The sequence below is a fragment of the Melanerpes formicivorus genome, unplaced genomic scaffold, assembly GCF_026170545.1.
Source record: "Melanerpes formicivorus ecotype bairdi unplaced genomic scaffold, bMelFor1.0.p_v2 SCAF_8, whole genome shotgun sequence".
In the NCBI taxonomy this organism is placed as follows: Eukaryota; Metazoa; Chordata; class Aves; order Piciformes; family Picidae; genus Melanerpes; species Melanerpes formicivorus.
The window spans coordinates 9909006-9934975 of record NW_027142360.1 but is presented as its reverse complement, the minus strand read 5'-3'; the positions used below and the strand labels follow the sequence as shown (position 1 = coordinate 9934975).

Below are 25970 nucleotides of genomic sequence, written 5' to 3'. Positions count from 1 at the left end.
GCTTTGCTCCAAAATGGAGGACTTACAATTTCTTTCCAATGGGAACTTCTCAATGAAGGGACAGCTTTGTCAAAGCTTCTTGCTGCTGCTTTTTCCCTGTCCGGTCTATCAGGACAAGTCACTTCCCTCCTTGGTTTGGTCATGTTGTCACAGACACACATAGCTGTGTCTTGCTGTGCCACCAGTGTGAACTTTGTTTAGACCTGGATGATAGGAGAAGGTCTTAAAAAACATAATAGATGCATGAGAAGCTGAAGGTGAGCCAACAAATGTGAGCTTGCAGCCCAGAAAGCCACTGGCAGCCTGGGCTGCAACAAAAGCAGCATGGTCAGCAGGTCCAGAGATGTGCTTCTGCCCCTCTGCTTTGGGGAGACCTCACCCTGGAGTATTGACTTCAGGTCTCAGCACAGGAAGGACATGGACCTGATGGAGCAGGTCCAGAGGAGGGCCATGAAGATGATCAGGGGGCTGCAGCACTTCTGCTGTGAAGATGGGCTGAGGGAGCTGGAGTTGTTCAGCCTGGAGAATAGAAGGCTCTGGGGAGAGCGTAGAGCTACATTTCAGTAGCTGCTGTGGGCTACAAAAAGGCTGCAGAGGGACTGTTTGCAAAGGCCTGCAGTGATAGGATGAGAGGCAATGGTTTGAAATGAGAGAAGAGCAGATTTGGAGTGGATGTTAGGAACAAATTCTGCACCATGAGGGTGCTGGAACACTGCAACGGGTTGCCCAGGGAGGTAGGTGAGGCTCCATCTCTGGAGATCTTCAAGGTCAGGCTCAACAAGACTGAGCAAGCTGCTCTAGTGGAGGATGCCCCTGTTGACTGCAGGGGGGTTTGACTATGATTCTATGTACAATTCCTTTTATGCCACCATAAAAATGTCAGTTGGATTTGGTTACTTCCAAACCTACCTAAGCTAACCTGGGGACAAGGCAGGGAAACCAGAACAAGAATGCTCACATTGAGCCTCATTGTTGTGAGGACATTAAATGCAGGCCTTATCACTCATCAGGAAAATGGCTTTTTGTGGGCAGCTTCATAAGCAGGGTTTTGGCACAGATTTGCTTTCAGGGGAAACTAAAGCAGGTCTTTTATGAAGAGCTTGTGAGGTGCTCAGCATCCTGCATTCCCACGGATACCCTTGCTCAGAGCTTTGATAAGGGAAAGCAAATAGGAGAGAATCCATGTGAGGCAGAAGATTGCTCTCTGCAGTGTAACAGGATAGGGAGCTGGGAGAACAGTGAGGCATTCTCCACAGCCAGCTCCCTGCTTAACAAAGCTCTCTGTGAACCACTCTGCATTACTCATCAAGCGCAGCAGCACCATGGATGCTGTTCACAGCTCTGAGGTTGCATTGTGCATCGGAAACACGCCCACCTCGGACAGGCAAGACCTTCGAGAACACCCCAGGCCTCTGGCTGGGAGGTTTGAGTGAAGCAAATGGGGCCTTTGAAAAAGAGTTTATTGTATTGCCTGACTGGGAACTGGGAATTTGACGTGAATTTAACAGGTAGCTTTGCACATTCTTCCTCATCTCCAGTTTAATTCTGCCCTCCTCAAGTGTCATATCATTCCACTCTCTCACCCTAGCACTCCAAGCCCTTGTAAGAAGTCCCATCCTGGCTTTCTTGTAGGCCCCCTCTGCACCACATCCCTGCCTCTTAAACACCTCCTCCAGGCACATGGATTCAACTACCTCTCTGGGGAGTCTGTGCCAGTGCTTGAGAACCCTTTCAGTCAAGTTCTAATATTCAACTTAAACCTCCCCTGGGGGAACTTGAGGCCATTTCCTTTCATCCCATTACTTGTTAATAAGGAGATCAACCTCTGCCTCACTCCAGCCTCCTTTCAGGGAGTTGTAGAGAGCAATGAGGTCTCCCCTCAGCCTCCTTTTCTGCAGACTAAACCCCAGATGCCTCAGCTGCTCCTCACCAGTCCTGTTCTCCAGACCCTTCATCAGCTTCTTTGCCCTTCTCTAGACTGCTCCAGCCCCTCAATGTCCTTGTAGTGAAGTGCCCCAATACTGAACCCTTGGCCTCACCAGTGCTGAGTCAGGAGGACAATCATTTCTCTACTCCTGCTGGCCACACCATTGCTGATCCAGGCCAGGATACTCTTGGCCTTCTTGGACACCTGAGCACAAGCTGGCTCATTTTCAGAAGATCCTCACTGCTCAACTCCTATGGCAAAGGAGTGACCAGAGAGATCAATCTGGTTGGTGCTATGTTCTCACCATAACCACATGCCAATATCACTGGGCATACCTCTGTTCCTCATACGTTGTCTTTCCTGTAGCTCCACCTTTCTTACTTGGTGTCCTTCTAAAATTTCCATACTGTGTTCAGACTAGCTGTTAGAACCATGGACTGGTGTCCTTCCAAACCTCCAAATAATTAACTCAGCAATCAGCAATTCAAAAAAGAAGCACATTTCCAGGCTGACAAATGCCTACCAAGCCACCCTGTCACTCCCCTCCTCAACTAGAGAGGGGACAGAAAATACAATGAAAGGTTCATGGGTTGAGGTAAGCTCAAGGAGATCAGTCCCCATTTACTGTCATGGGCAAATCTCTCCATGTGGGAAAATGAATTTTATTGCTTGCCAATCAAAGTAGGATGAGGAGAAACCCAAATCTTGAACCCACCTTCCTGTTTCACTCCTGCTTTCTCCACCCCTCCACCTGTGCAGCAGAGGAGGATGGGCATGGGGGCCATGGGAAGTTCAGCACACACCAGCTCTGCCTCTCCTTCCTCCTTAGGGCCAGGTCTCCTCATGCTCTTCTCCTGCTTCAGCATGTGGTGCTCTCTCCATGACGCCATAGCTCCTGTCAGGAGCCTGCTCCAGGGTGGGCTTTCCATGGGGTCACAACCTCCTGCAGGTGCTTCACCTGCTCCAGTGTGGGTCCTCCATGGGCTGTCCATGGATTATCTGTTCCACCATTAACCTCCACAGGCTGCAGAGGAACAACCTGCCTCACTATGGTCTTCACCATGGGTTGTGGGGGAACCTCCGCTCCAGCACCTGGGGTACCTCTTTGATCCCCTTCTCCCCTGCAGGGCTGTTTATCTCACGTGCTCTCACTGCTCTCTCTTCTGGCTGCTCTTGTGCAGAATTTTTTACCATTTCTTAAATATGTTATCACAGAGGTGCTGCCAGCATCACCAGTGGGCCTAGCTTTGGCCAGTGGTGAGTCCCTCTTTGAGCTGGCTGCAGCTGGCTCTGTTGGACACAGGGGAAGCTTCTGGCATCTTCTCACAGAAGCCACTCTTGCAGCTCCCTCTGCTACCAAACCCTTGCCAGACAAACCAAATACACTGTTTTAACTCAGGTTTCTGGTGACATTTCCTACAGTTTCCTGAACTCACTTTTCTCTCAAATGACCACTGGCAGAATATCAACAGGTTGATTTAATCATCATCATGATAATGGTTTGTTGGTTTTGGCACAGGAGAGAAGTCTGATATTCCACACCTAAGCTTGCAAACTGCCTAGAAAGGGCAAACTCAGAAGCTTCTGCAGTGAAAAGGTCCTTCAGAGTATTGTGTACTCTGTCATTAAACTGTGCACATCCACACCAGCAATATCAGCATAGAGCTCAGGCACCATCAGCTCAGGCACCTGCAGCACTGCATGGTCATTGCTGGTCTTCACAGCTGTCTGTAGGGCCTGGAGCAGTTCTGCTGGAGAGGGCCTCTTAGTTGCATTCCACTGCCAGCAGGACTTCATGATGCTGTACCTGCAAGATGGAGAAGCAGGGAAGCACTGGGAATGAGAAGCATCAAGCAAAAGTTATACCACAGTTATATTTAAAGAGATCTCTTTTTCTGATTCATAAAATGTTCTTTCAATCACCCTTTGAAACCTGTAACCACATCAGAACATGTGGGGACAAAGGTGTGCAGGCCCAGGATGTCAATCTGAGTATGGAAAAAGACTCTTTGGTATTCCCTTTTGGAACAGTGTTACAGAAGGAAAAGGCCTTTTGGGCCACCAAGATGACCAGGGCACTGGAGCATCTCTTCTGTGAAGGCAGGCTGAAAGAACTGTGGCTGTTCAGCCTGGTGAAGAGAAGGCTCCAGGGAGACCTTAGAGCAGCCTGCCAGTACCTGAAGGGGGCTACAAGAAAGCTAGGGAGGGACATTTGACAAGAGCTTGGAGTGATAGGGTGAGAGATTGGAATGATTTGAAGTTTGAGTAGGGCAGAGTGAGACTGGAGGTTAGGAAAAAATTCTTTCCAGTGAGGGTGGTGAGACACTGGAACAGGTTGCCCAGGGAGGTTGTGGATGTCCCCTCCCTGGAGGTGTTCAAGGCCAGGCTGGATGAGGTCTTGAGCAACCTGGGCTAGTGGAATGTGTCTGTGAAACTGGATGATCTTCAAGGTCCCTTCCAACCCAAACCATTCTATGAATCTATGAATCTCCCAGAAGATGCAGTTTTCATGTATCTTTTCCATTCAGCTCTGCAGAGCTCAAGTTCAACTGTCCATAATGCAAGTGACCTACATGGTTTGCTGGCAGTTTGAAGGCTGCTTCATAATGTTCTGTCTCTGCAGGTAGGACAAAATGTCAGAAGGTGGCACCTCAGGATAGGGTGGAGCACCTGGGAGAGCAAAAGGAATATGAGTATAAACCTCAGCAGTGTCAGAACACCTTTCTTCCTTAGCAAAATCCAGTGGCTTCCTCACACAATTCACAGTGAAGAGCCTAAAAGGAATTGTCACCACCTGGCAGGTTGTTAGAAACCAGGATGCTGATCTTACATGGCCCAACATTATCTTGAGATTTTGGGTCTTCTTAATTTGCTGCTTCCTTCTGTATTTGGTTTTTTCATTATCATGAATTCTTCTTACCTAAGGTAATCATTTCATACAGCAGGATTCCAAAAGACCATCTGCAAGAGAAGAAAACAAAACAAGCTGAAGTTTCCGTTCCAGGTACCCAGCTGGCTTCAGGACATCAAACAACTCAGCTTGGCTGCAGACATGAAAAGAAAAGGGATGAGCTATGAAAAGGAGAGATAGGCTGAGATGAGGTGTGCCTCACTGTGAACCTCAGGAGGTGGCATCACTGCGTGGCAAGGGTTGGGAGGGACCTCTAGAGATCACCTAGTCCAACTGCCCTGCTAAAGCAGGGTCACCCAAAGCAAGTTGCATGGGAATGTGTCCAAGTGGGTTTTGAAAGTCTCCAGAGAAGGAGACTCCACAATTTTCCCAGGGCAGCCTGCTGCAGTGCTCTGGCACCTCCACAGTAAACAAGCTCTTCCTTACATTTCAGTGAAAGCTTCTGTATTCTGCTCTGCTCCTTGCCCTATCACTGGGCACCACTGAGCAGAGCCCATCTTCATGACCTCCACCTGATCAGCATTGAGAAGATCCCCTCAGTCTGCTATTCTTCAGGCTCAAAAGCCCCAGGTCTCTCACCCTCTCCTTGTAAAAGAGGTGCTCCAGACCCCTCAGCATCTTTGTGGCCCTCCACTGGCCTCTCTCCCTGCCTCTCTTGAACTGGGGAGCCCAGAACCAGACACAATACTCCAGGTGTGGCCTCACCAGTAGAGGAGGAGGAGGAGGACCTCCCTTGACCTGATGGCCACACTCTTCTTAATGTCCCCCAGGAGACCATTTGCCTTCTTGGCCATAAGGGCACATTGCTGGCTCCTGGTGAACTTGCTGTTCACTGGCACTCCCAGGTCCTTCTCCAGAGCTGCTTTCCACCAGGGGATGAGTGAAAGAGAGAGTGCCTGTCAGACAGATGAAAGTCTAGTGCAATGAAGTCATACATGTCTGCCTTGATGCTGAGGGGTTTCTTCAGGAGCTTCTCTGGTGCCTGCCACTTGACTGGCACAAGCTGTGTGACTGAGTTGGCACCACACTTGTGAGTTTCATAGGCCAGACCTAAACCACAGAGCTTGGCAGTGAAGTTGTGATGAAGCAGAACATTCCTGGCAGCAATGTCACCATGGAACAACTTCTTCTCTTCAAGGTAAGCCTGGAAAGTTGTAAAAGAAAGAGACTTGAGTGTTTTAAAGGGAATGTTTAAATTAAAACTGCTATGATTGAAATCTAGCTTATTGAAATTTCCACTTGGACTCTGCCTGTCCACACTGTGGGACAGAGGTGCAGGGTCACCAAAATGACACATCCTCAGTGCCTAGGCCAAGAGGCCACCATGTAGGCTTGGGTGGTAACCTAGCAAGAAGGAAAACAAGTAGGGAATGGGAGCAGACTTACCAGAGCTGCTGCAACCTGCCTTCCAACCTCATACACTTGCCTCTCAGTGAGGTCACAGGGGATACCATCCATGGGCATCACATCCTAGAAATGAGAGAGCAGACTGCTGTGGTGAGATCCTACCTGCACATAGAAGAAGAAATCATAGAATCCTAGAATAGTTTGGGTTGGAAGGCACCTCCAAAGGTCATCCATCCAACCCCCTGCAGGCAGCAGGGACATCCTCCACTAGATTAGCTTGCTCAGAGCCTTGTCAAGCCTGACCTTTGGTATCTCCAGGGATGGGGCCTAGGTACCCCACCCTAGGTGCAGGACTTTACACTTTGCCTTATTCAATCTCATGAGATTCTCCTCAGCCCACCTCTCCAGCCTGTCCAGGTTGCTCTGGATGGCACTCATCTTTCAATCTTGTGTAGAACTTCTTTGGGAGATGGAAATTGTTTAGACTGATAGAGAAGGGTGCATGGAGGGATGAACAGAATCACTTTGACTTATGGAGTATATGTGGCTAAGGGAGTTCAGAAGATACTGTATCATCACATCTCTTGACTCACCTTCCTACATGTCCATAGGAAATTCAACAGGTCACCAAGGGACACATCTTCCATGACCATATAAAGTGGGAGCTGGTCTACACAGCACCCAACCAATTCAACCAGGTTCTCATGATGGCCAAGATTTTGATGGAATTTAATCCTTCCCAGGAAATCCTTTACTTCCTGGAGACCAGCCTGGCCTGAAAGAACAGAAAATCCTAAACCAAAGCAACCCAAACAAAACCCCACCACCACCACCACCAAACCAAAATAGAGTCAGCAAAGAACTGTGTCAGCAGCTTAAAATCAACATGAATTCAGAGGAATTCTTGGCTTTAAGGCTGGTATCGCTGGCAGAACCTTGGGTTCTTTGGGCATGGGTTGGTCTAAAAGACACCAGGCCTGCTAGCAACAGCTGGGCTTAACTTGTCTTAAAGAGGAAAAAGGATCCTGGGGCAAGAATTAGCAGGGCTTATAGGAAGAGCTTTAAACTAGATTGGAAGGAGGATGGGAACCTGAAGGGGGAGGGGGAAGAAATCAGGCTTGCCTGTGACAAGCAGAGGATTGACTCACTGGGGGCTCCTGAGGCAGTAGATGTCAGCAAGGAAACTCCCCTGAAACACCTCAGTGGAATCAAGGGGAACTCTGCTAGGATAGTGCTGCAGCCACTGCCCAGCTGGAGCCTCTACATGCATCATGGGCAACAGAAACAGGAGGAGCTGGAAGCTACTCTGCAGCTAGAAAACTATGACCTAGTAGCCAGCACCGAGACTTGGTGATACTGAACACAGCTTGTTCTTGCTCGGCAATGACTCCAAAGTCCTGCCCAGCATCCTGTCTCCACACCAAAGTGGATCCTGGCCATGTGCTTACCGTGTAAGGCTTTCAGTACCACACTCTTGGTCTTGCCAGGGCTCTCAGTTTCCAGCTGTGCTCTGTAGATGCTCCCATAGTGGCCATCTTTTATTAGCTGCAGGCTGCCTGCTGACAGTTTCTCTCGTGGTATCTCCAGGTCTTTCAGAGCCCAGGATGCAGAGCTCAGCAGGGCCTCCACAGGTGCCTCACTTAGCTGAATATAGTGGCTCTCTGTGGAGCTGGATTCCTGCTGATTCTTGGCATTCACTGACAAAAACAAATATCCATGAAGCCAGAGAGATGAACTCTTGCAGTGGGTGGCAATACCCACCATCCTGTCCTCTTTAATTTTGCACAGAGCCAGAGAATCCTTTCTGCTGAAAAAGCCTTTTAAGATCAAGTCCAATCATTCCCTCACTCGCCCAAGCCTGGGTTAAACCACATCCCTCAGCACCACATCTCTGCCTCTTTTAAACACCTCCAGGGAAATAACTGCTCCGTACTGGTTTGGAAATCAGGGCAAAGTAAGGAATTCTTAATATATCTTACTTCTTCTGACCCTGGAAGAGGAGATGGAATTTATCAACCACTCTATTTCATGAAAAGGCAGAATGAGCCTGGAGATCTCTAACACATTTAACTCTGGGAACTTTCTAGGTAAGATGCATTTGTACCTGATTCATTCCCATGTCCTGAAGCAATGACCCTTCCCTTTTGTTACCAGCTACCAGTTGTTATGAAAGTGCCATGCACAGGATGTTCCCACAAAGGCCTCATCTTGGTTCTCAATTATTTCCCCTAACCCAAGCTGAAGAGAGGCTTACTTCTACCAAACCAAAATCAGTTCAGAACTGGACTTTCACTTCCACACAGCAATGTGTGGGCTCTGAAGAGCACAGCTTGTGAGAAGAGGCTGAGGGAAATGGCTTTTTTGTCTGGAGAAGAAGAGGCTGAGGGGAGACCTCATTGCTCTCTACAACTCCCTGAAAGGAGGTAGGAGCAAAGTAGTGGTCAGTCTCTTCTCAACAAGTGACAGGACAAGAGGAAGAGGCCTCAAGTTGCACCAGAGGAGGTTTTGGTTGGATATAAGAAACTTATTCAGTGAAAGGGTTCTCAAAGACTGGCACAGGCTGCCCAGGGAGGTGATTGAATCCCCATGCCTGGAGGTGTTTAAAAGAGGCAGAGATGTGGTGCTGGGGGACACAGTTTAGCACCACCCTTGGGAGAATTAGAGAATGGTTGGATTGGATGAGCTTAAAGGTCTTTTCCTACAAAAATGATTCTACAGTTCTGTCAGTCCCTGTTCTACCTCCTGTTGTCTACACAGGGAGGGGGAAACAGCAGTTTGAAATTAAATTCCTTAAATGACAGTATAGAAAACAGATGAAGTGGGTGTGATCTGCATTAAAATGACTGTCATTCATGATCACCCCACTGAGCCCCACCTTGCAGGAGCCTGTGAGGGGCTGTCACACACTTTGCAGCTCTCCAGTACCCCAAGGGATCCTACAAGAAAGCTGAGGAGGGGCATTTGACGAGGGCTTCTCATGGCAGGAAAAGAGGCAATGGCTTTAAGCTTGAGGAGGGCAGATTGAGACTGGAGATCAGGAAGAAATTCCTGACAGTGAGGGTGGTGAGACACTGGAACAGGTTGCCCAGGGAGGTTGTGGATTCCCCCTCCCTGGAGGCATTCAAGGGCAAGCTGGATAAGGCCTTGAGCAACGTGGGCTAGTGGAAGGTGTCCCTGCCCATGGCAGGGGGGTTGGAACTAGATGTCCTTCAAGGTCCTTTCCAAGCTTAACCATTCTGTGACTCTAAGCTTCCTCAGATCCATCAGAACCAGAGACTCCGCTCGCAGTACTGCAAGCTGGGTGCCTCAGTGTGCTCAGTCTTTCTAGGGGTCACTCTATTGCTGAGTACCACTCAGGCTCTTCAGAAATGCTCTTGGCTGTCATTGAAGCCATGGCCAAGTGGGACTAACTTCTGGTGACAGGAACCTGGAACTCTGGCTGAAAAGCATTTCCTTTACCTGGGTGTCCAGGTGGTGCTGCTTGCTGCTGCTTTGCTCTCAAGCCTCGGCAGTGGAGCCAAAGGATGACGGTGAGCAGGATGACAAAAAACCCCACCAGGAGAGCTGGGACTACGATCACTTCTGTCTGATACTCACGCACAACTGTCCACAGGAGGGGAAAATGGGAAACCAAGGAATAAACAGCACTGCCTGCTGCACATTGCTCCTGTCTAACAAAGCAGTGACAATCCATGCCAGCAGCTTCCCACCCCAGAAGCAGCTGCACCCACCCTCTGCTCGTTGGAACAGCAGCTCGGCAGTGGTAGGGCTGTGTTTCAAAGGTGCTGGGGGTCTGTACTGCATGGAACCACTGGGGCTTCCGCTTTCAAGGGCACTTCTTTTGATGCTTTAATACAGAGGCTAGGAACTGTAGCCACGTGAAAACAGGACCAACCCTGGCAGAGGGGCAGCAGGGAGATGGGAGCTGGTTATTGCTCTGCCATCAGAAATGGCACAGCATAAGCTGGACATCAGGAGGCAGCTCTGAACAACGAGAGTGGTGAAATACTGGAGCAAGCTGCCTAGGGATGTGGTTGAGGCCCCATCCCTGGAGACATTCAAGATCAGACTCTGTGTGGCCATGGGCAGCCTGAACATGTGGGAGGTGTCCCTGCTGACTGCAAGGGGTTGGACAAGGTGACATTTGAGGGTCCCTTCCAACCCAATGCAATCTGTGAAGGAACCTGTGAATCTTACCACAGAGCTTGTCATTGCTGCTGCACTCCAGTAGCATGCGTGTGAATCGTTTCACGTCCCCTCCCATGTTCAGTTACACCCAAGAGGGTCTCCAGCCTTTGTCTCCTGCACAGACATGAAGAATATTAATGACATTTATTAGAAAAGAGTTCATGAATGAAACAAGAAGTAAGCTGAATATGGAGCTTTCCATCCCTTAAAATCAGGGGTTGTGTGAAGAAGCAGGGCTGGGCATTGAGAGAGTCCAGCCCAGAGCCACAGAGATGCTGAAGGCAGTGGAACATCTCCCTGCTGAGGAAAGCCTGAGGGAGCTGGGGCTCTTGAGCTTGGAGCAGAGGAGCCTGGGGCTGACCTCATTCATGTTTATGAAGATGTGAAGAGCAGTGTTGGGAGGACAGGGCCAGGCTCTGCTCAGGGGTGTTCAATGACAGGACAAGGGGCAATGGGTGCAAGCTGGAGCAGAGGAGGTTCCTTGTAGCAGAGGTTCTCCAGCCTCCTGATGATCTTCATGGCCTCCTCTGGACCCTCTCCATCAGGTCCATGTATCTCCTGTGTTGAGTGCACCAGAGCTGGACACAGCACTGCAGGTGAGGTCTCCCCAGAGCAGAAGGGCAGAATCACCTCTCTCCCTCTCTGGCCACACTGTTTTTGATGCAGCCCAGGTTGCCATTGGCCTTCTGTGCTGCAGGTGCCCATTGCTGGCTCATGTCAGCTTCTTATCCACCAGCACCCCCAAGTCCTTTTCTGCAGGGCTGCTCCCAATCTCATCATCCCCTAGCCTAGATTGACATCTAGGCTTGCCCTGCCCTAAGTCCACACAGTATCATTTAAAAAGTTTTATAGGCATGGAGTTTTTCTCTTGTAAGTTCTGCCTTTATTTTCAGCTATGAGTTCAAGGCAATTAACCCCAATGGCAAATGTTAATGATAAGTGAAATCATTCTGATTGATACTGATATGGCTGATGGATGAAACGTTAGACAGTGAAATTGTGCTTCATCAGCTGCACAACAGAGACATCAGAAAGAGGAAAATGGGAGGTGTCTGCACTTGGAGATGTCATAAAAAGTCATAAAACAATTTCAGTTAGTCCTTTAAGATTGAGCCAAATCTTCTCTGGTGCTAAACCATGACCCTCAGCACCACATCTCTGCCTCTTTCAAATCCCTCCAGGCACTGGGATTCAATGACCTCCTTGGGGAGCCTGTTCCAGTCTTTGAGAACCCTTTCTTGAACTTTCAAGAAGTTTCTTCTAATATCCAATCTAAACCTCCCATGGTGCAACTTGTGGACATTCCCTCTTGTCCTGTCAGTTGTTACTAGGGAGAAGAGACCAACACCCACCTGGCTCAGCCTCCTTTCAGGGAGCTGTAGAGAGCAAGGAGGTCTCCCCTCAGCCTCCTTTTCTCAAGACTAAACACCCCCAGTTCCCTCAGCTGCTCCTCACCAGCCCTGTTCTCCAGACCCTTCACCAGCTTTGTTGCCCTTTTCTGGGCCTGCTCCAGCCCCTCAATGTCCTTCTTGTAGTGGTAGGCCCCAAAACTCAACCCAGTGCTCAAGCTGTGGCCTCCCCAGTGGCACAGTCACTTCTCTGGGCCCTGCTGGCCACACCATTGCTGATCCAGGCCAGGATGCTTTTTTGGTCTTCCTGGCAACCTGGGCACACCCTGGCTCATCTTTAGCTGTCTCTTTGTCAACACCCCCAGGTTTTTTCTACTGGGCAGAGATGTGAAAGCTTGTGCTGGGGCCAAGGGAAATGAACCCAACTGATGCAGTAACCAGTGCCTCATGAACAACATTCAGATACTCCTCAGTTCCAAGCAGACTGATGGCAGTCCAGCCTTTCTTTGATACCCAAATCCAAAGCCCTACATCCATGCTGCATATACAGTGAAGACCACGAGCTTTAGGAGCAGCAGAAGTGGCTGCCATGAGACAATTCCAGCTAGAGGGCAAAACCTGCTCTCCTGCATTTGCAGACTGCTACTAGCAGACTAACTGGTCACCTGTCTAGCAGTTTCACAGCCTGGCAACACTGCCAGGTTAATTAGTCCCCAGATCTGCCCTGCACTGATACCTTTACTGCTGCTCTGTGGACATTTGCCAACAGGATGAACACTGGGAAATGGTGGTGTTTCAGAATCATAGGATGGGTTGGGTTGGAAGGGACATCCAAAGGTCATCCAGTCCAACCCTCTGCAGTCAGCAGGAACATCCTCCACTAGATCAGCCTGCTCACAGCCTTATCCAGCCTGACCTTGAATATCTCCAGAGATGGAGCTTCAACTCCCTTCCTGGGCAACCTGTTGCAGTGTTTCAGCACCCTCATGGTGCAGAATTTGCTCCTGACATCCAATCTAAATCTGCTCTTCTCTCATTTCAAACCATTGCCTCTCATCCTATCACTGCAGGCCTTTGTTTTCAGCCACATTTGTTTGCCAAGCTGTTCTGCTGCCCTGGCAGTTTAGACAGAGCACAGGGGGGAACACAGGGACAGGAGTAAGCAGCTAAAAGATGGCAGTTGTAAAGGCTGCTTAAGGCAGTTCAGGGATTGGCAGCACTGGATGTGAATATGGGTTTGTAATTGCAGCTGAGCTGAATGAAGTGCTCACCAATGCCAAAAGAATCCATTCTCTCTGCTCTCTTCCCACCCCTCTTTTGCTCCCACCTCTGCAAGTGATCACATGGTAAAGGGATTTAAACCCCTAAGCTATCAGGAAAAAAAAACACCACTGCTCTTGTGCCTTGCTGACTTCCTGCACTTTTAGTGAGAGGCAGCAGCATTTCACCAAGCAACACAACAAGGGTCAACACAGGCTCAGGGAAAGTGGCAGCAGTACACATCCAGAAGCAGGAACAGGGAAGAAGGATCTCCTGCCACCCAGGGTGATGAATGAGTAATTCACTAAAGCCTGTGTCAGCACAGATCCAAAGGTACTGTGTGCCAGCACAGACCTGACCATGAGGCCACTTCCTCTCTTACCATTTGTTACTAGGGATGAGACCAACACCCACCTGGCTCCAACCTCCTTGCAGGGAGTTGTAGGAAATGAGAAGGTCTTCCCTCAGCCTCCTTTTCTCAAGACTAAACAACCCCAGTTCCCTCAGCTGCTCCTCACCAGCCCTCTTCTCCAGACCCTTCACCAGCTTTGTTGCCCTTTTCTGGGCCTGCTCCAGCCCCTCAATGTCCTTCTTGTAGTGGTAGGCCCCAAAGCTGAACCCAGTGCTCAAGCTGTGGCCTCCCCATTGCTGAGTACAGGAGCACAATCCCTGCCCTGCTCCTGCTGGCCACACCATTGCTGATCCAGGCCAGGATGCTGGTGGCCTTCTTGGCCACCTGGGCACACTCTGGCTCATCTTCAGCCAGCTGTTGGTCAACACCCCTGAGCAGAAACTGCTGAGCAGTTTCCAGTCACTCTACCCCAAAAGTCTGTAGCATTGCATGGGGTTGTTGAGACCCAAGTGCAGGAGCCAGCTCTTGGCCTTCTTGGATCTCATACAGTTGGTCTCATCCCATTGATTCAGGCTGTTCAGGTCCCTCTGCAGAGCCTTCCTACTTTGGAGCAGATCCACAGTCCCTCCCAGCTCAGTGTGAACTGAAGACTTACCGAGGGTGCCTTGATCCTCTCAAATGAATCCCCCTGTCTGACATGGTTACGAAGGTCAGTTCCCACCACCAGTGCAAATGCGTACAAGCTTGAGTACTGATTAGCTATCCTGTCTAATGAGCAAGCCAATGAAATTAATTACACAGGATAAAAACAAAGGCTCAGATTCACTTTGTGTCACTATCAGAGTATTTAAACCATGCTACAAGCTGCTGGATCATTCATGCAGTTATTTCTGCAGCCCTCCTGGTCTGCATTAGCTGCTCACCACCTCGTTATGAAAACGTTCTTCCCTGTGTTTTTCATGCACTGCTGAGGACCGGCTGTGATGCTGACTAGAGGCACATAAAGAACAGCTGAGTCATGCCTTCCTTCAGTCCAGCATTCTGCCTGCCTGATAAAACCCACAAGAGACACTTGAAGCATGACTCCTCACACTGGCAGAACCATACTCTCCAGCTCTTCCAGCCACCTTTTCTGTAGTGCTTTTATCGTTTCCCTTCTTTGGCCACCAAGCAAGGCTTAGGCAACTGTTCTGCACAAGCACACCGCCCTGCCTGTGCAGCTGAAAGGGAGCAGAGCTTCCAGGGCATTGCAGGAGCCAGGCTGGCAGTGAAACCACGCTGCAGGGGCTCAGGATGGACAAGCACTTGTGGATACTAAATGCAAGAGAAGCCGACACAGAGCAGCCTGGAAAAGCAAGCGGCAAAAGAAGTATTTCTTCCCTTGCAGTGCCTGCTGTTTCACCAAGAGCAGTGTCCAAAACAAACACAGAACAAGTCCCACAGGTTTTGAGCTCAACAACTTCATCCCACAAGAACACAGATGTCTGCAAAAAGGTAAATATTCCTTAGACTCCATATCCTGCCTCCTCTGCCTTCAGAAGCCCTTAGGGACCATCTCCAAGAGCCTGTCAGACCATGACCTCTTTGCAAGATTTTCCTGGCCCATCAAGTCATCTCATCTCTCATGGTACTGCACCTGGGGGTTACCAAGCAGCAACTCCAACACTGCAGATGGGGAAATTCTGACCAGACAACCAAGGTTACAACATACCAGAGCCACCTCATCTCTGTCCTGAGCAAGAGTTACTGATAATACCCTGGGCCTTGCCATCCTGGCTGTACCAATGACTCAGCTATGACTGGCTGGCTATGGTGGGGAGGTTGGAGTAGATGATCTCTGAGGTCCCTTCCAACCTGAGCCATTCTGGGATTCTATGAAACCTAGGCTAGCTGCTGCTGAAGGATACTAAAGATGTGAAAGAAAATGAAGGCTGACTGCTTCTGAAGCCAGCAAATGATGAGATCCGTGCTGCTGCGTGAGCAGGTGAATTCCTTTGGGCAAACCTGAATCCCTTTCAAGGGAGCAGGAAACGAAACAACTGGCAAAGTCAGCAGTCACTACTGTACTGAGAAATGAGTCAAGAGGACCCTGCACTGCTGCTGACAAGGTTAGTTCAAAGTGGCATGGTATCAGTGGAGATATACAAGTTGTTAGTGCTGAGTTTTGCTTCCTGTCAGATACAACAATTCATTTGTGCAGTGTGAGGAAGTACAGCAGACTGCTTCCATGAATGCACAGCCACAAGGAAAAGGAGCTGAAGATGGTGAAGTCAGTGGAACATCTCCCTGCTAAGGGAAGGCTGAGGGAGCTGGGGCTCTTAGCTTGGAGCAGAGGAGCCTGAGGGGTGACCTCATTCATGTCTGTAAAGATGTGCAGGGCAGTGTGGGGAGGATGGAGCCAGGCTCTGCTCAGGGATGTCCAGTGACAGGACAAGGGGCAATGGGTGCAAGCTGAAGCAGAGGAGGCTCCATGTGAACAGAAGGAGAAAGTTTTTCCCTGTGAGGGTGCCAGAGCCCTGGAGCAGGCTGCCCAGAGAGGTTGTGGAGTCTCCTTCTCTGGGACATTCCAAACCCACCTGGATGTGTTCCTGTGTGACCTGCTCTAGGTGATGCTGCTGTGGCAGGGGGCTGGGACTGGATGACCTTTGGAGGTCCCTTCCAGCCCCTACATTCTGTGATTCTGAAGCTCTGTACACAACTTTAGGGTCACAGTTTCTAAACTTTTGGGTGTCCCTTGGTGAATTTCACACAGATTATGTTTATCATTTAACCAGAGGCTCATGTGCACACACACACACAGAGACAGACACACTCAAACAGATATATACAAGGCAGCTGCACCACTTTGGTTTACAGTTAGCCTCCTTAAAATCAAGCAACAGTGCTGGAAGTGAGATGCTAATTAGTTCTGAATCCAGCCCTAGGCATGTATTGCTCAACCACAGAGTGAAGGTATTTGCACAGACATGCAAAGCATCCCCCACGTTGTTTCAGGGACTAACTTAATAAGAAACTTATTCCCTTTGTTTTTTACCTCCTGTTTCAAATGTGCCTAGAAGTGATTTAATTTAAATCAATCTGCATGCAGAGAACATCTCCTGTTGGCTTTTTTTCCACTCCTCAACCCCCCTCACCCCCCCTCCATGATCATGGAAATGTTTGGCTACCACTAACTTCAGTACAAGCAGCAAACAGGTGCACAGGTGTCTCTCTGTACACACACAGGCATGCAGGCTCTACAGTACAGCAGTGCCTTAGTTTGGGGCACACTCATGTCAATGAAAGCCTTTAACAAAACAACTCTTCACAGCTGATCTTTCAGCAGTGCCTTCTCTCACTCACCTGAGCTGCACCACTCCTCCTGCCCTGCGGTAGTCTGCTCCTGAAGCTCGCCTGCTGCCGGTTCCCGGTTTGTCTGAGGCCACTTCTGATAAGGGCCTTCTGGGGTTGTAATCTTTATGGTTAAGTTCCTCCTCGCTGGTTTTCCTCCCCCAGACCTGCCGGCTCACAATTCTTTACTCCTCAAGGTGCTCTCCGCTGCCTCCCCAGGGCGATGGGTTGAGCGCCGTTCCCAGCGGGTGCGGTGACAGGTCGGCACACTGGCCAGACGGGTCTGCCTGCCTCCCACACCCCAGCTGCTCTCCTGCCGGTGACAGAGACCAGGCAAGGGCAAAGCCGCTCCTCGGGCGGGGACCCGGGCTTCAATTTGAAAGGCAGGCAAACACAGCTGGAGAGGGATAGGCTAACGTCACCAACACAGATCATACACTTCAGATTACAGGCTCAGAAAAAAAACAGGTGCTTGGCACAGAAAATCTGTATCAGACTTGGAAGAGCCCAGAGGCTAAGTAAGCTTTCTGTCAGCAACATGATCTGAAGTGAAGAGGGAGGGAAAAGATTAACAATACCAACAGGCAGCAGCAGCAGCAGCTGATTTCACCTTCTGCTTTGCCCACTTGCATCCCTCCTGCTCGGGCTGTCCTTGCACTCTGCTAGTATTTCCCAGTCCTGCCATCAATTCTCCCCTGCCCTTTCCTGCCACAAGTCCAGCCTGGAGCTCTCACATAGCCCTGCCAATGACCTTCACTTACAACCCCCCTTCAAAATCTCTCCGGAGCTCCCCAGCCAGTCTGGGTAACGCCCTTGAAGTAGCTCTGTGACTAACTCCTGCTGTGATGGCTTTGGGGTCACTGCTGTGCTCTGCTGGTACCCTCAGTGGCTGCACACCATGACCTACAGGGCACCTCAGTTTCCAGCTTTTCAGTTGTGGAGCCTTCCTTCCCGCCCAAGCCATGTGTGTGAATCCCCGCTGTTGGCCTGCCCTCCTCTGCCACTGCAAAACCTCGTGTTAAAGAGTTTCAGGTTCCTGGCTCCTGGTTAACTGAGTCTTTACAAGGTTATTTGCTCACCTACTTCACAGAGTGGGAGGCACTTGTGTTACAAGAGGAAGCAACACAAGACCTATCCTTGAGAGACAAAGTTCATTTCACAGCCAACGAGGCATGGCAGGAGGCTTGGGGAAAGTGACCTGACCTCTGCCAACTCTTTGAGTAAAACTCACCCACTCTGGTTAACACTTTGGTGCTGCACAGATTATGCTGCTGTGAGAAAATGTCACTTGTGGTGGGGGCAATGGCTCTAGACACTGAAACACAGTAGTTAATTTCTCTGTAAGAAGGACTGCACCTCTGTATATTTCTATACCCTAAACTTCACTCTGGGATTATTCTTCCAGCTGTCATTTTCTGTGCAGGGGTGCAAAATGGTGATAGCCAGGAGTAGTTCCTTCCATTGCATGAGCTCTCCACAGAGACTGGCAGAAGTGAGTGAAACAGCATTGGTGAAACTGCTCTGTGATGTGGACTTTCACACCCTGAGAACAACCAGGAGAGACAGATCACAGAATGGTGGGAGTTGGAAGGGACCCCTGGAGATCATCCAGCCCAATGCCCCTGCTAGAGCAGGTTCACCAAGAGCAGGTTGCACAGGAATGCATCCAGGTGGGTTTAAAAAGTCTCCACAGGAGACTCCACCACCTCTCTGGGCAGCCTGGTCCAGGGCTCCAAGTCCTTCTCCTCAAGGCTGCTCTCAAGTCACTCCTCACCCAGCCTATATTTGTGTTTGTGATTGCCCTTACCTAGGTGCAAGACCTTGCACTTGGCTTTGTTGAGCTTGATGAGGTTGGCTTGGCCCCACCTCTCCAGCCTGTCCAAGTCCCTCTGGATGGATCCCTTCCCTCCAGTGTGTCAAACACACCACACAGCTTGGTGTCATCCCAGACTTGCTGAGGGTACCTCAATGCCACTGTCCATGTTGCTGACAAAGACCTGTACACCCGTCACCTACCCTCCACCACACTGCTGTGTCCTACTTACAGTAGAGACTAGAGCCCAAATAAGTTCAGGCACGTTGAAACAAGACATGCTTCTGTCTGACAAGGTCACTGGCAGTGGCACATTTATTGTAATGCAGCAACAAGGTGGCCACTAAGCTATTGAAATTCCAGCCATAAACATATGGTACCTGCTGCCCAGGTTTCCAGAGAGTAATGAAGCAACACCACTAGACCAAAAATCCACCTCCTAACCACATATACACGTGTGGGCAGCAGGGAAGCAGCAGCCAGGAGACAGCCTACAGGCACAGAATTCAGGAGCTGGGGTTACCTAAGAAACGGTGGTGCCACCTCAAACCAACGATCCATCAGCTCATTTCTACACCTCAGGGCTGGCAGTGCAAGTGCCTAGGGAAAACCAAAGACTCTAACAACACAAATTGGTGCTTCCCTTAACACTTTCCCCACCAAGGGTTTATTTACCTAAACAGAACTTTTTATTTCACATGCCTTGAGGGCTTTCGCTCAGCTCCTTTTGGATCTGTGTAACACCTTAAGCAACATGAATCTGTGTGAAATCCCACAGTGCTCATGGGTGAATAATCGCTTAATTTTGCTTGTTTGGAAGCTGGATAACCATCCTCACTGGAAGGCTTCTCAAAGACTGAAACAGGCTCCCCAAGGTGGTGGCTGAATCCCCATGCCTGGAACTGTTTAAAAGCAGCAGAGAGAGGGTGCTGAGAGACACGGCCTAACATCAGCCTTGGTAGAGGTAGACAACTTAAAGGTCTTTCTTTACCAACCAAAAGGGATTCTATGAAAATACTAACATAATCACTTAAAAACAAGCCTGAGTGTGTGTTTGTGTGCTTGAGAAAGGAGAAGAGACAGCACAAACCTTTCAGTGTTTGGGTATTGATCCGGAATGGGACACTATTTGGTGTGCAGTTCAGAGAAGGGACACAATTCTCACTCTGCTATTACCACCAGGTAATTCCTGCTATCACCAAACTCTGCCAAACTTTCAGTCTTCATTATGTGTCTTCAGAGGTGTGTAACCCTTCTTTGCAAACACAGAATCACAGAATCACCAAGGTTGGAAGAGACCTCAAAGATCATCGAGTCCAACCTGTCACCACAGACCCCATGACGAGACCATGGCACCAAGTGCCACATCCAATCCCCTCTTGAACACCTCCAGGGATGGTGACTCCACCACCTCCCTGGGCAGCACATTCCAATGACGAATGACTCTCTCTGTGAAGAACTTTCTTCTCACCTCGAGTCTAAACTTCCCCTGGCACAGCTTGAGACTGTGTCCTCTTGTTCTGGTGCTGGTTGCCTGGGAGAAGAGGCCAACCCCTTCCTGGCTACAACCTCCTTTCAGGTAGTTGTAGACAGCAATGAGGTCTCCCCTGAGCCTCCTCTTCTCCAGGCTAAACAACCCCAGCTCCCTCAGCCTCTCCTCACAGGGCTGTGCTCAAGGCCTCTCCCCAGCCTTGTTGCCCTTCTCTGGACACATTCAAGTGTTTCGATGTCCTTCCTAAACTGAGAGGCCCAGAACTGGACACAGTACTCAAAATGTGGCCTAACCAGTGCAGAGTACAGGGACAGAATGACTTCCCTGCTCCTGCTGGCCACACCATTCCTGATACAGGCCAGGATGCCATTGGCCTTCTTGGCCACCTGGGCACACTGCTGGCTCATGTTTGGGCAGCTAGAGTTCGGGCTGTAAGGGACCCTACCTTCAAGACCACCCCCTGCCATAGACTGGGGACATCTTTACTAGGTCAAATGGCCCCATTCAACCCTGGGGGCTGTACAGGCAGGCAGGGGACAGCCAGAGGGGGCACAGGCAGGGGGAAGGGGTTACCTCCTGTTGTCCAGCCTCCGGGGAAGGTAGGGGACCAGCTGCTGCCCAGCAGGCCCGGCCTGCCCTACAGCCTGGGGAGCGGTGGCCTGGCTGGCTGAAGGGCCCAGCGTGCCCTGCCAGGAGGGAGATGGCGAAGTACGGGCCCAGAGCCGCTGGGCTGGGGGCGATCCGGCGCCTCCTCCCTCCCTGCCCTTCGGCCCCGTAACTCCTCGCCCGAGCGCTGGCTTGCGTGACACAGAATTAATCCGAGCCGGCGGCCTGGCGGGCGGAGCGGCCGGGCTGGGACGGAGCGGCCGGGCTGGGACGGAGCGGCCGGGCGGGGACGGAGCGGCCGGGCTGGGACGGAGCGGCCGGGCGGGGACGGAGCGGCCGGGCGGGGACGGAGCGGCCGGGCTGGGACGGAGCGGCCGGGCGGGGACGGAGCGGGGCTTGCTTTGGCGCCCCCTTGCGGCCCGCTGCAGGCCGCCGGGCCCGGCAGGCCAGCAGGCCCCTGGAGGTGCGGCAGTGGCGTGGGCGAGCGCCGCCGGGCAGAGCCCCGCGGGCGGCAGGACCGGACAGGCCAGGCCGGTGGGCAACAGGACAGGCTGGCGGGCGGCAGGACAGCGCAGGCTGGGGGGCGGGAACGGGAGGAGGGCCTTGCCCTCGGCAGGGAGCGGGCCGCGGCGTGAGGCTTGGTTACGTACCCAGAGGGCTGCTCCTCCAGCGAGCGGCCTTCGGTGCAGGTCGGCCCCGCCGGCTCTCAGCTCCCTGAGCTCAGTGCGGGTTCGGCCGGTGTCAAGATGCTGAATTTTTAAAAAAATTGCATAAATTTGGCCTCCAGATCTCTATAGCTGCCCCGAGCAAATGTAACTACCTACAGCTTAAGCCAAGGTTGGTAAGTCCTAAGCACTCAGCTACGTGGGTGGTGACAGAAGGTAGTGCACGCCGTTACCCGGCGGCTGCCAGCCTGAGACGCCAGGCACAAGCGGGGCCTCCCACCGCTCCCTCGCTCACTCACGGCCCCTAGGTTGGAGTATCTGCAAGAAAAGCTTGAGGAAACCAAACAGGATGATAGACTAAATGTTCCAATGAAGTGCTCGACGCAGTGACCTCTGTTATTAGCGATACAAAAAATGTTTATTTGGCACAAGCACAGCATCTTGGAGTGGAACTCCTTTTGCCTAAACTGATTTCAAAATGCACTGAAACCCAGGGAAACTGCAGCAGCCAGGTGATGATGAAGAGGAACTTCAAGGTCATACTCTTAATGAGTGCACATGTAAATGACATTTATGTAAACACCAGGGTGAGGTTGGTTCGGTTTTGGGTATTGCAATATTCATTTAGCTCATCTGTGATTAACTCTCTTCCAAGGAACATTTATGTAAATACCAGGGTGAGGTTGGTTCGGTTTTGGGTATTGCAATGTTAATTTAGCTCATCTGTGATTAACTCTCTTCCAAGGAAAAATTCCTGATTTCCTTGTAGATGGCTGTGTCAGAACTTCAGGAAGGAAACCGTGATAAGATGGTAAAGCTCGTGGAGGACCTGAACAGGGACTTGGAAACACTGCTGGAGGAAATGGAAAACCTAACAGGTACTTCCCTTGTTCAGTCATGATAAGATTTGTCTGCTGGAGTGGAGACATGAAAGATTAATTATAGTTGTTGCTGTAAACTTCCACAGATCTATGCCACAACTTCCTTGATCTTACTCTTCCTCACCTAACACAAGCCTCCTGACTGCTACAAAGAGGGGATGTGTTGTTTCATTTATGCTTAAAACTGCCTGTGTTGAACCTGCCTTTTGGAGGACCTGTTTTATTGTAATGTTTTAGGTCAAGTGCCTATCTTGCTTCTCTAACTTACACCAGCATACCACCAGGCTGAAGTACTGAGCCCTGTGTCCAGTTCTGGGCCCCTCAGTTTAAGAAAGACATCGAGACACTTGAACGTGTCCAGAGAAGGGCAACGAGGCTGGGGAGAGGCCTTGAGCACAGCCCTGTGAGGAGAGGCTGAGGGAGCTGGGATTGTTTAGCCTGGAGGAGGCTCAGGAGTGACCTCCTTGCCCTCTACAACTACCTGAAGGGTGGTTGTAGCCAGTAAGGGGTTGGTCTCTTCTCCCAGGCAACCAGCACCAGAACAAGGGGACACAGTCTCAAGCTGCGCCAGGGGAGGTTTAGACTCGAGGTGAAGAGAAAGTTCTTTACTGAGAGAGTCATTTGTCATTGGAATGTGCTGCCCAGGGAGGTAGTGGAGTCACCATCCCTGGAGGTGTTCCAAGAGGAGATTGGACGTGGCACTTGGTGCCATGGTCTAGTCATGAGGTCTGTGGTGGCAGGAGGTTGGATTAAATGATCTTTGAGGTCTCTTCTAACCTTAGTTACGATATTTTGAGGCCTTTATAGCATAGATCTTGTTGCTATGGGCAGTTTCCACTTCAGTTTCCAGCAAGCCTTCTCTGACATCAGATCTGATGATGATTCATGTCCTTTATTGAATGAGTTTTTATTTAGCCAAAATTTCAGGCTTAGAAAAGTATTAATTTGGTCTGCAGTGCAGGCAACCTGTATGGCATACAGCATGGTGGTCCTACGTACCAACCCCGACCTGGCCAGCTCCATGAGGTGTTTGGAAGATGCCTTCTTGAGTTGCAAAGAAGAGATAGAGAAGAAATAGCAAGAGGTGCTAAATGAATCTAAAGGCAAAGAGCAAAAGAAGGAATGAATTGAGTATGTATATCCTTGGAAAAAAATTACTCCAGCCTTTTTGTTTTCCAAGGGGTGGAGGTTGCACCTTGCTGTGTGTACATCTCAGAGTATTAATTGATGAGATTATATATATTTATATTGGTAAAAGGTAGCAGTGTGGCTCTGTTTCTTATGCTCCTCAGTGGGTGCATGCACAATTTACATGCCTTCTGGAAGATAACACTCACTTCATTTGTCACTAGAGATGGAATTCTTTGACACTTGAACAAATGGAGGAAGGGAGCAGGGGGGTGCAGTGGACTGGTGTAGCACCTTCCAAGGAAAGCCAAAGTAGTACCCTGTTTTCCCAACTGAAACTCTAGTTTGAGTTAGCTTGATGTGAGATTGCCACCTTGGGTGTTTAGGTACAGAATTGCATTATTAAGGCAGCTCATCTGTGGTGGCTTCAGTTTGTTTCCTTGGATTTGTAACCATGTCTTTGGCCTTCTTTCCCCAGATTGTTCTTCTCAAACCCTCTGAGGACATCATGCCTCATTGCAGAGCTGGTTACCACTAGAGCCTGTGCTGTGTGTGCTGCAGGCTGTGGGGTTGCTGCAGAACTCAGGTTAACCATGTTAGCAAACTTCCTTTTCTCCTTTGTATGCTCCTACTGCACAGTATTAAAGAAAAAGAAAGTGAACTCCCCCCTTTTCTTTTGTGGTCAAGATGTGAATTAAGAGCACTACTTGAAATGTTTCAGCTGAGCTGAAAGTCAGTACAAGTTTTGAGAAGGATCTTCCCCTGCTTTGAGATCAGTCTCTTTTCACAAGAAAGCAAGCACCATGGAGCTGGTGAGAGCCTGTCCCTCTCCTCTGAGGATATCTTTAATGATTTAAATCACAGCTGTCAAAAGTTCTGATTTTCATACTACATCTTACCTTAAAACTGGTTGGTCTTGATTCACAGACAGAATGTTTACCCTACTGAGGTGAGAGTTACCATAGAATGTTAGGGGTTGGAGGAGACCTCCAGAGATCACCCAGTTCAGCCCCCCTGCCACAGCAGCATCACCTAGAGCAGGTCACACAGGAACACATCCAGGCAGGTTTTGAAAGTCTCCAGTGAAGGACACTCCACAGCCTCTCTGGGGAGCCTGCTCCAGTGTTCCATCACCCTCACAGCAAAAAAAAAAATTCTCTTCTAGTCCTATGGAACACATAGCCCTTGCCCCTTGTCCTGTCAATGGGGGGATCACTGAGCAGAGCCTGGCTCCACCCTCCCACCACTGCCCTTCACATCTCTATAAACATGAATGAGGTCACCCCTCAGGCTCTCCTGCTCCAAGCTACAGGGACCCAGAACAGTTCCACAATTCCCAGATCTAACAGTGGTGAGCATTAGGAAAAGATGCTGGGAAGAGGGAATAGAGGGTTGGGGCTGGGACAACAGGACTTTGCCTGGGGGACCTGGCTCGCTGAGGAGGCTCCTTGCTCCTCAAGAGCTTCTTCCTTCTGTGATGACAGCCAGAGGAGACATGCAGTGTGTTGTCCTTGGGAAGGCTATACAGCAAGACAACTATACTTTGCCTTTCCTCCTAAAATTATGGGTGTTTTAGCTGTTGTAGGTCCCCCCCCCTTCCAGTTTTTACACTAAAAATAAGCCTGTGGGGACTGGGAGTTTTGCTTCATCCATCTCACCATCCAGCACATTTCAGCCCAGCTGAATGAATGCTTCAGGCTTGTAACAGAAAACCCTTTTAATTGCCTGTCCTGTGAAGTACAAGAACAATAAAGGGCGAGAGCCCCATCTAGTGCTCACACCGCTTCAAACAGGGACTGTGACCTGCAGTGCTGGGTTGACATCTACTCCCCCCTCAGCCCAGATCTCTGCCATTTTGGTTGGAAAAGGCCTTTAAGATTGACTTCAACTATTCTTTAATTCTGCCAAGGCTGGTGCTCAGCCATGTCCCTCAGGACCACATCTCTGCCTCCAGGGATAAGGATACATCCCTGAGCAGCTTGTTCCAGCCTGAGAACCCTTTCAATCAAGATTTTAATTCTAATATCCAACATAAACCTTACCTGGTGCAACTTGAGGCCATTTCCTCTCCTATCACTTGTTACTAGGGAGAAGACACTAACATCCAACTTGCTCAACCTCCATTCAGGGAGTTGTAGAGAGCAATGAGGTCTCCCCTCAGCCTCCTTTTCTCTAAACTAAACCTCAGCTGCTCCTCACCAGCCCTGTTCTCCAGACTCTTCACCAGCTCTATTACCCTTCTCTGGACCACCCCCAGCCCCTCAATGTCCTTCCTGCAGTGAGGGCCCCAAAACTGAAGGCAGTGCTCAAGGTGTGGCCTCCCCAGTGCTGAGTACAGCGGCACAATCACTAGCCTGGTCCTGCTGCTCTCAACATTGCTGATCCAGGCCCTCTGGGTACACACTAGCTCATCTTCACCTGGCTGTTGATAGGATGATAAAAGTTAAAAACAAACCAAAACCACCACCCACCATTAAGGCTATTTGAGCCAGAAGAGCAGAAGGGGACAATGTAGGTCATACCTCTGTTGTAGAACATCTTTGCAGAACTTGTTTTGTAGCAGATCCACCTCACCTAGCCACGTGCACAGGTACCATCCAGTGCTGGTTTAGAGAAGCCACTGCCATATCCACACTGAACAGGCAGGTCTTACTTTCACACTGACATGCTGAAGCAGCAAGATTACAACAATGAATTATTTTAAACACCTCCCCCCTTCCT

The 25970-nt window shown here is 50.1% G+C and overlaps 2 protein-coding genes across 13 annotated transcripts; one reads left to right on the top strand and one right to left on the bottom strand.

Annotated features, from left to right (window-relative positions):
• Position 1: 1 nt before the first annotated feature.
• On the bottom strand, positions 2–21314 carry STYK1 (serine/threonine/tyrosine kinase 1). Of its 5 annotated transcripts, none has more exons than XR_010987785.1 (11): positions 16677–17105; positions 10383–10487; positions 9645–9788; positions 7634–7882; positions 6779–6960; positions 6225–6308; positions 5774–5982; positions 4848–4888; positions 4501–4597; positions 2643–3734; positions 2–203 (listed from the first exon to the last, which is right to left on the bottom strand). XR_010987785.1 is itself a non-coding variant. In XM_068141978.1 (11 exons), the coding sequence occupies exons 3-11, from the start codon at positions 10447–10449 to the stop codon at positions 3530–3532; spliced, it is 1278 nt and encodes a 425-aa protein (XP_067998079.1). In that variant the 5' UTR covers positions 10450–10487; positions 19568–19732; positions 20543–20790; the 3' UTR covers positions 1308–3529. The 5 variants fall into 5 exon arrangements, 4 of the variants coding, with proteins under 4 accessions (XP_067998079.1, XP_067998078.1, XP_067998080.1 ...); XM_068141978.1 differs by lacking the exons at positions 2–203; positions 16677–17105 and adding exons at positions 19568–19732; positions 20543–20790 and having other exon boundaries at positions 1308–3734; XM_068141977.1 differs by lacking the exons at positions 2–203; positions 16677–17105 and adding an exon at positions 21226–21314 and having other exon boundaries at positions 1308–3734.
• Positions 15176–24013, top strand: SYCE3 (synaptonemal complex central element protein 3). Of its 8 annotated transcripts, none has more exons than XR_010987786.1 (4): positions 15177–15318; positions 22010–22118; positions 23078–23252; positions 23728–24013. XR_010987786.1 is itself a non-coding variant. In XM_068141982.1 (3 exons), exons 1-3 carry the CDS (start codon positions 15289–15291, stop codon positions 23197–23199), a joined length of 261 nt encoding a protein of 86 aa, XP_067998083.1. In that variant the 5' UTR covers positions 15176–15288; the 3' UTR covers positions 23200–23711. The 8 variants fall into 8 exon arrangements, 1 of the variants encoding a protein (XP_067998083.1); XR_010987791.1 differs by having other exon boundaries at positions 15178–15318; positions 21986–22118; positions 23728–24012; XR_010987787.1 differs by lacking the exon at positions 15177–15318 and adding an exon at positions 21001–21109 and having other exon boundaries at positions 23728–24011.
• The last annotated feature ends 1957 nt before the right edge of the window (positions 24014–25970 follow it).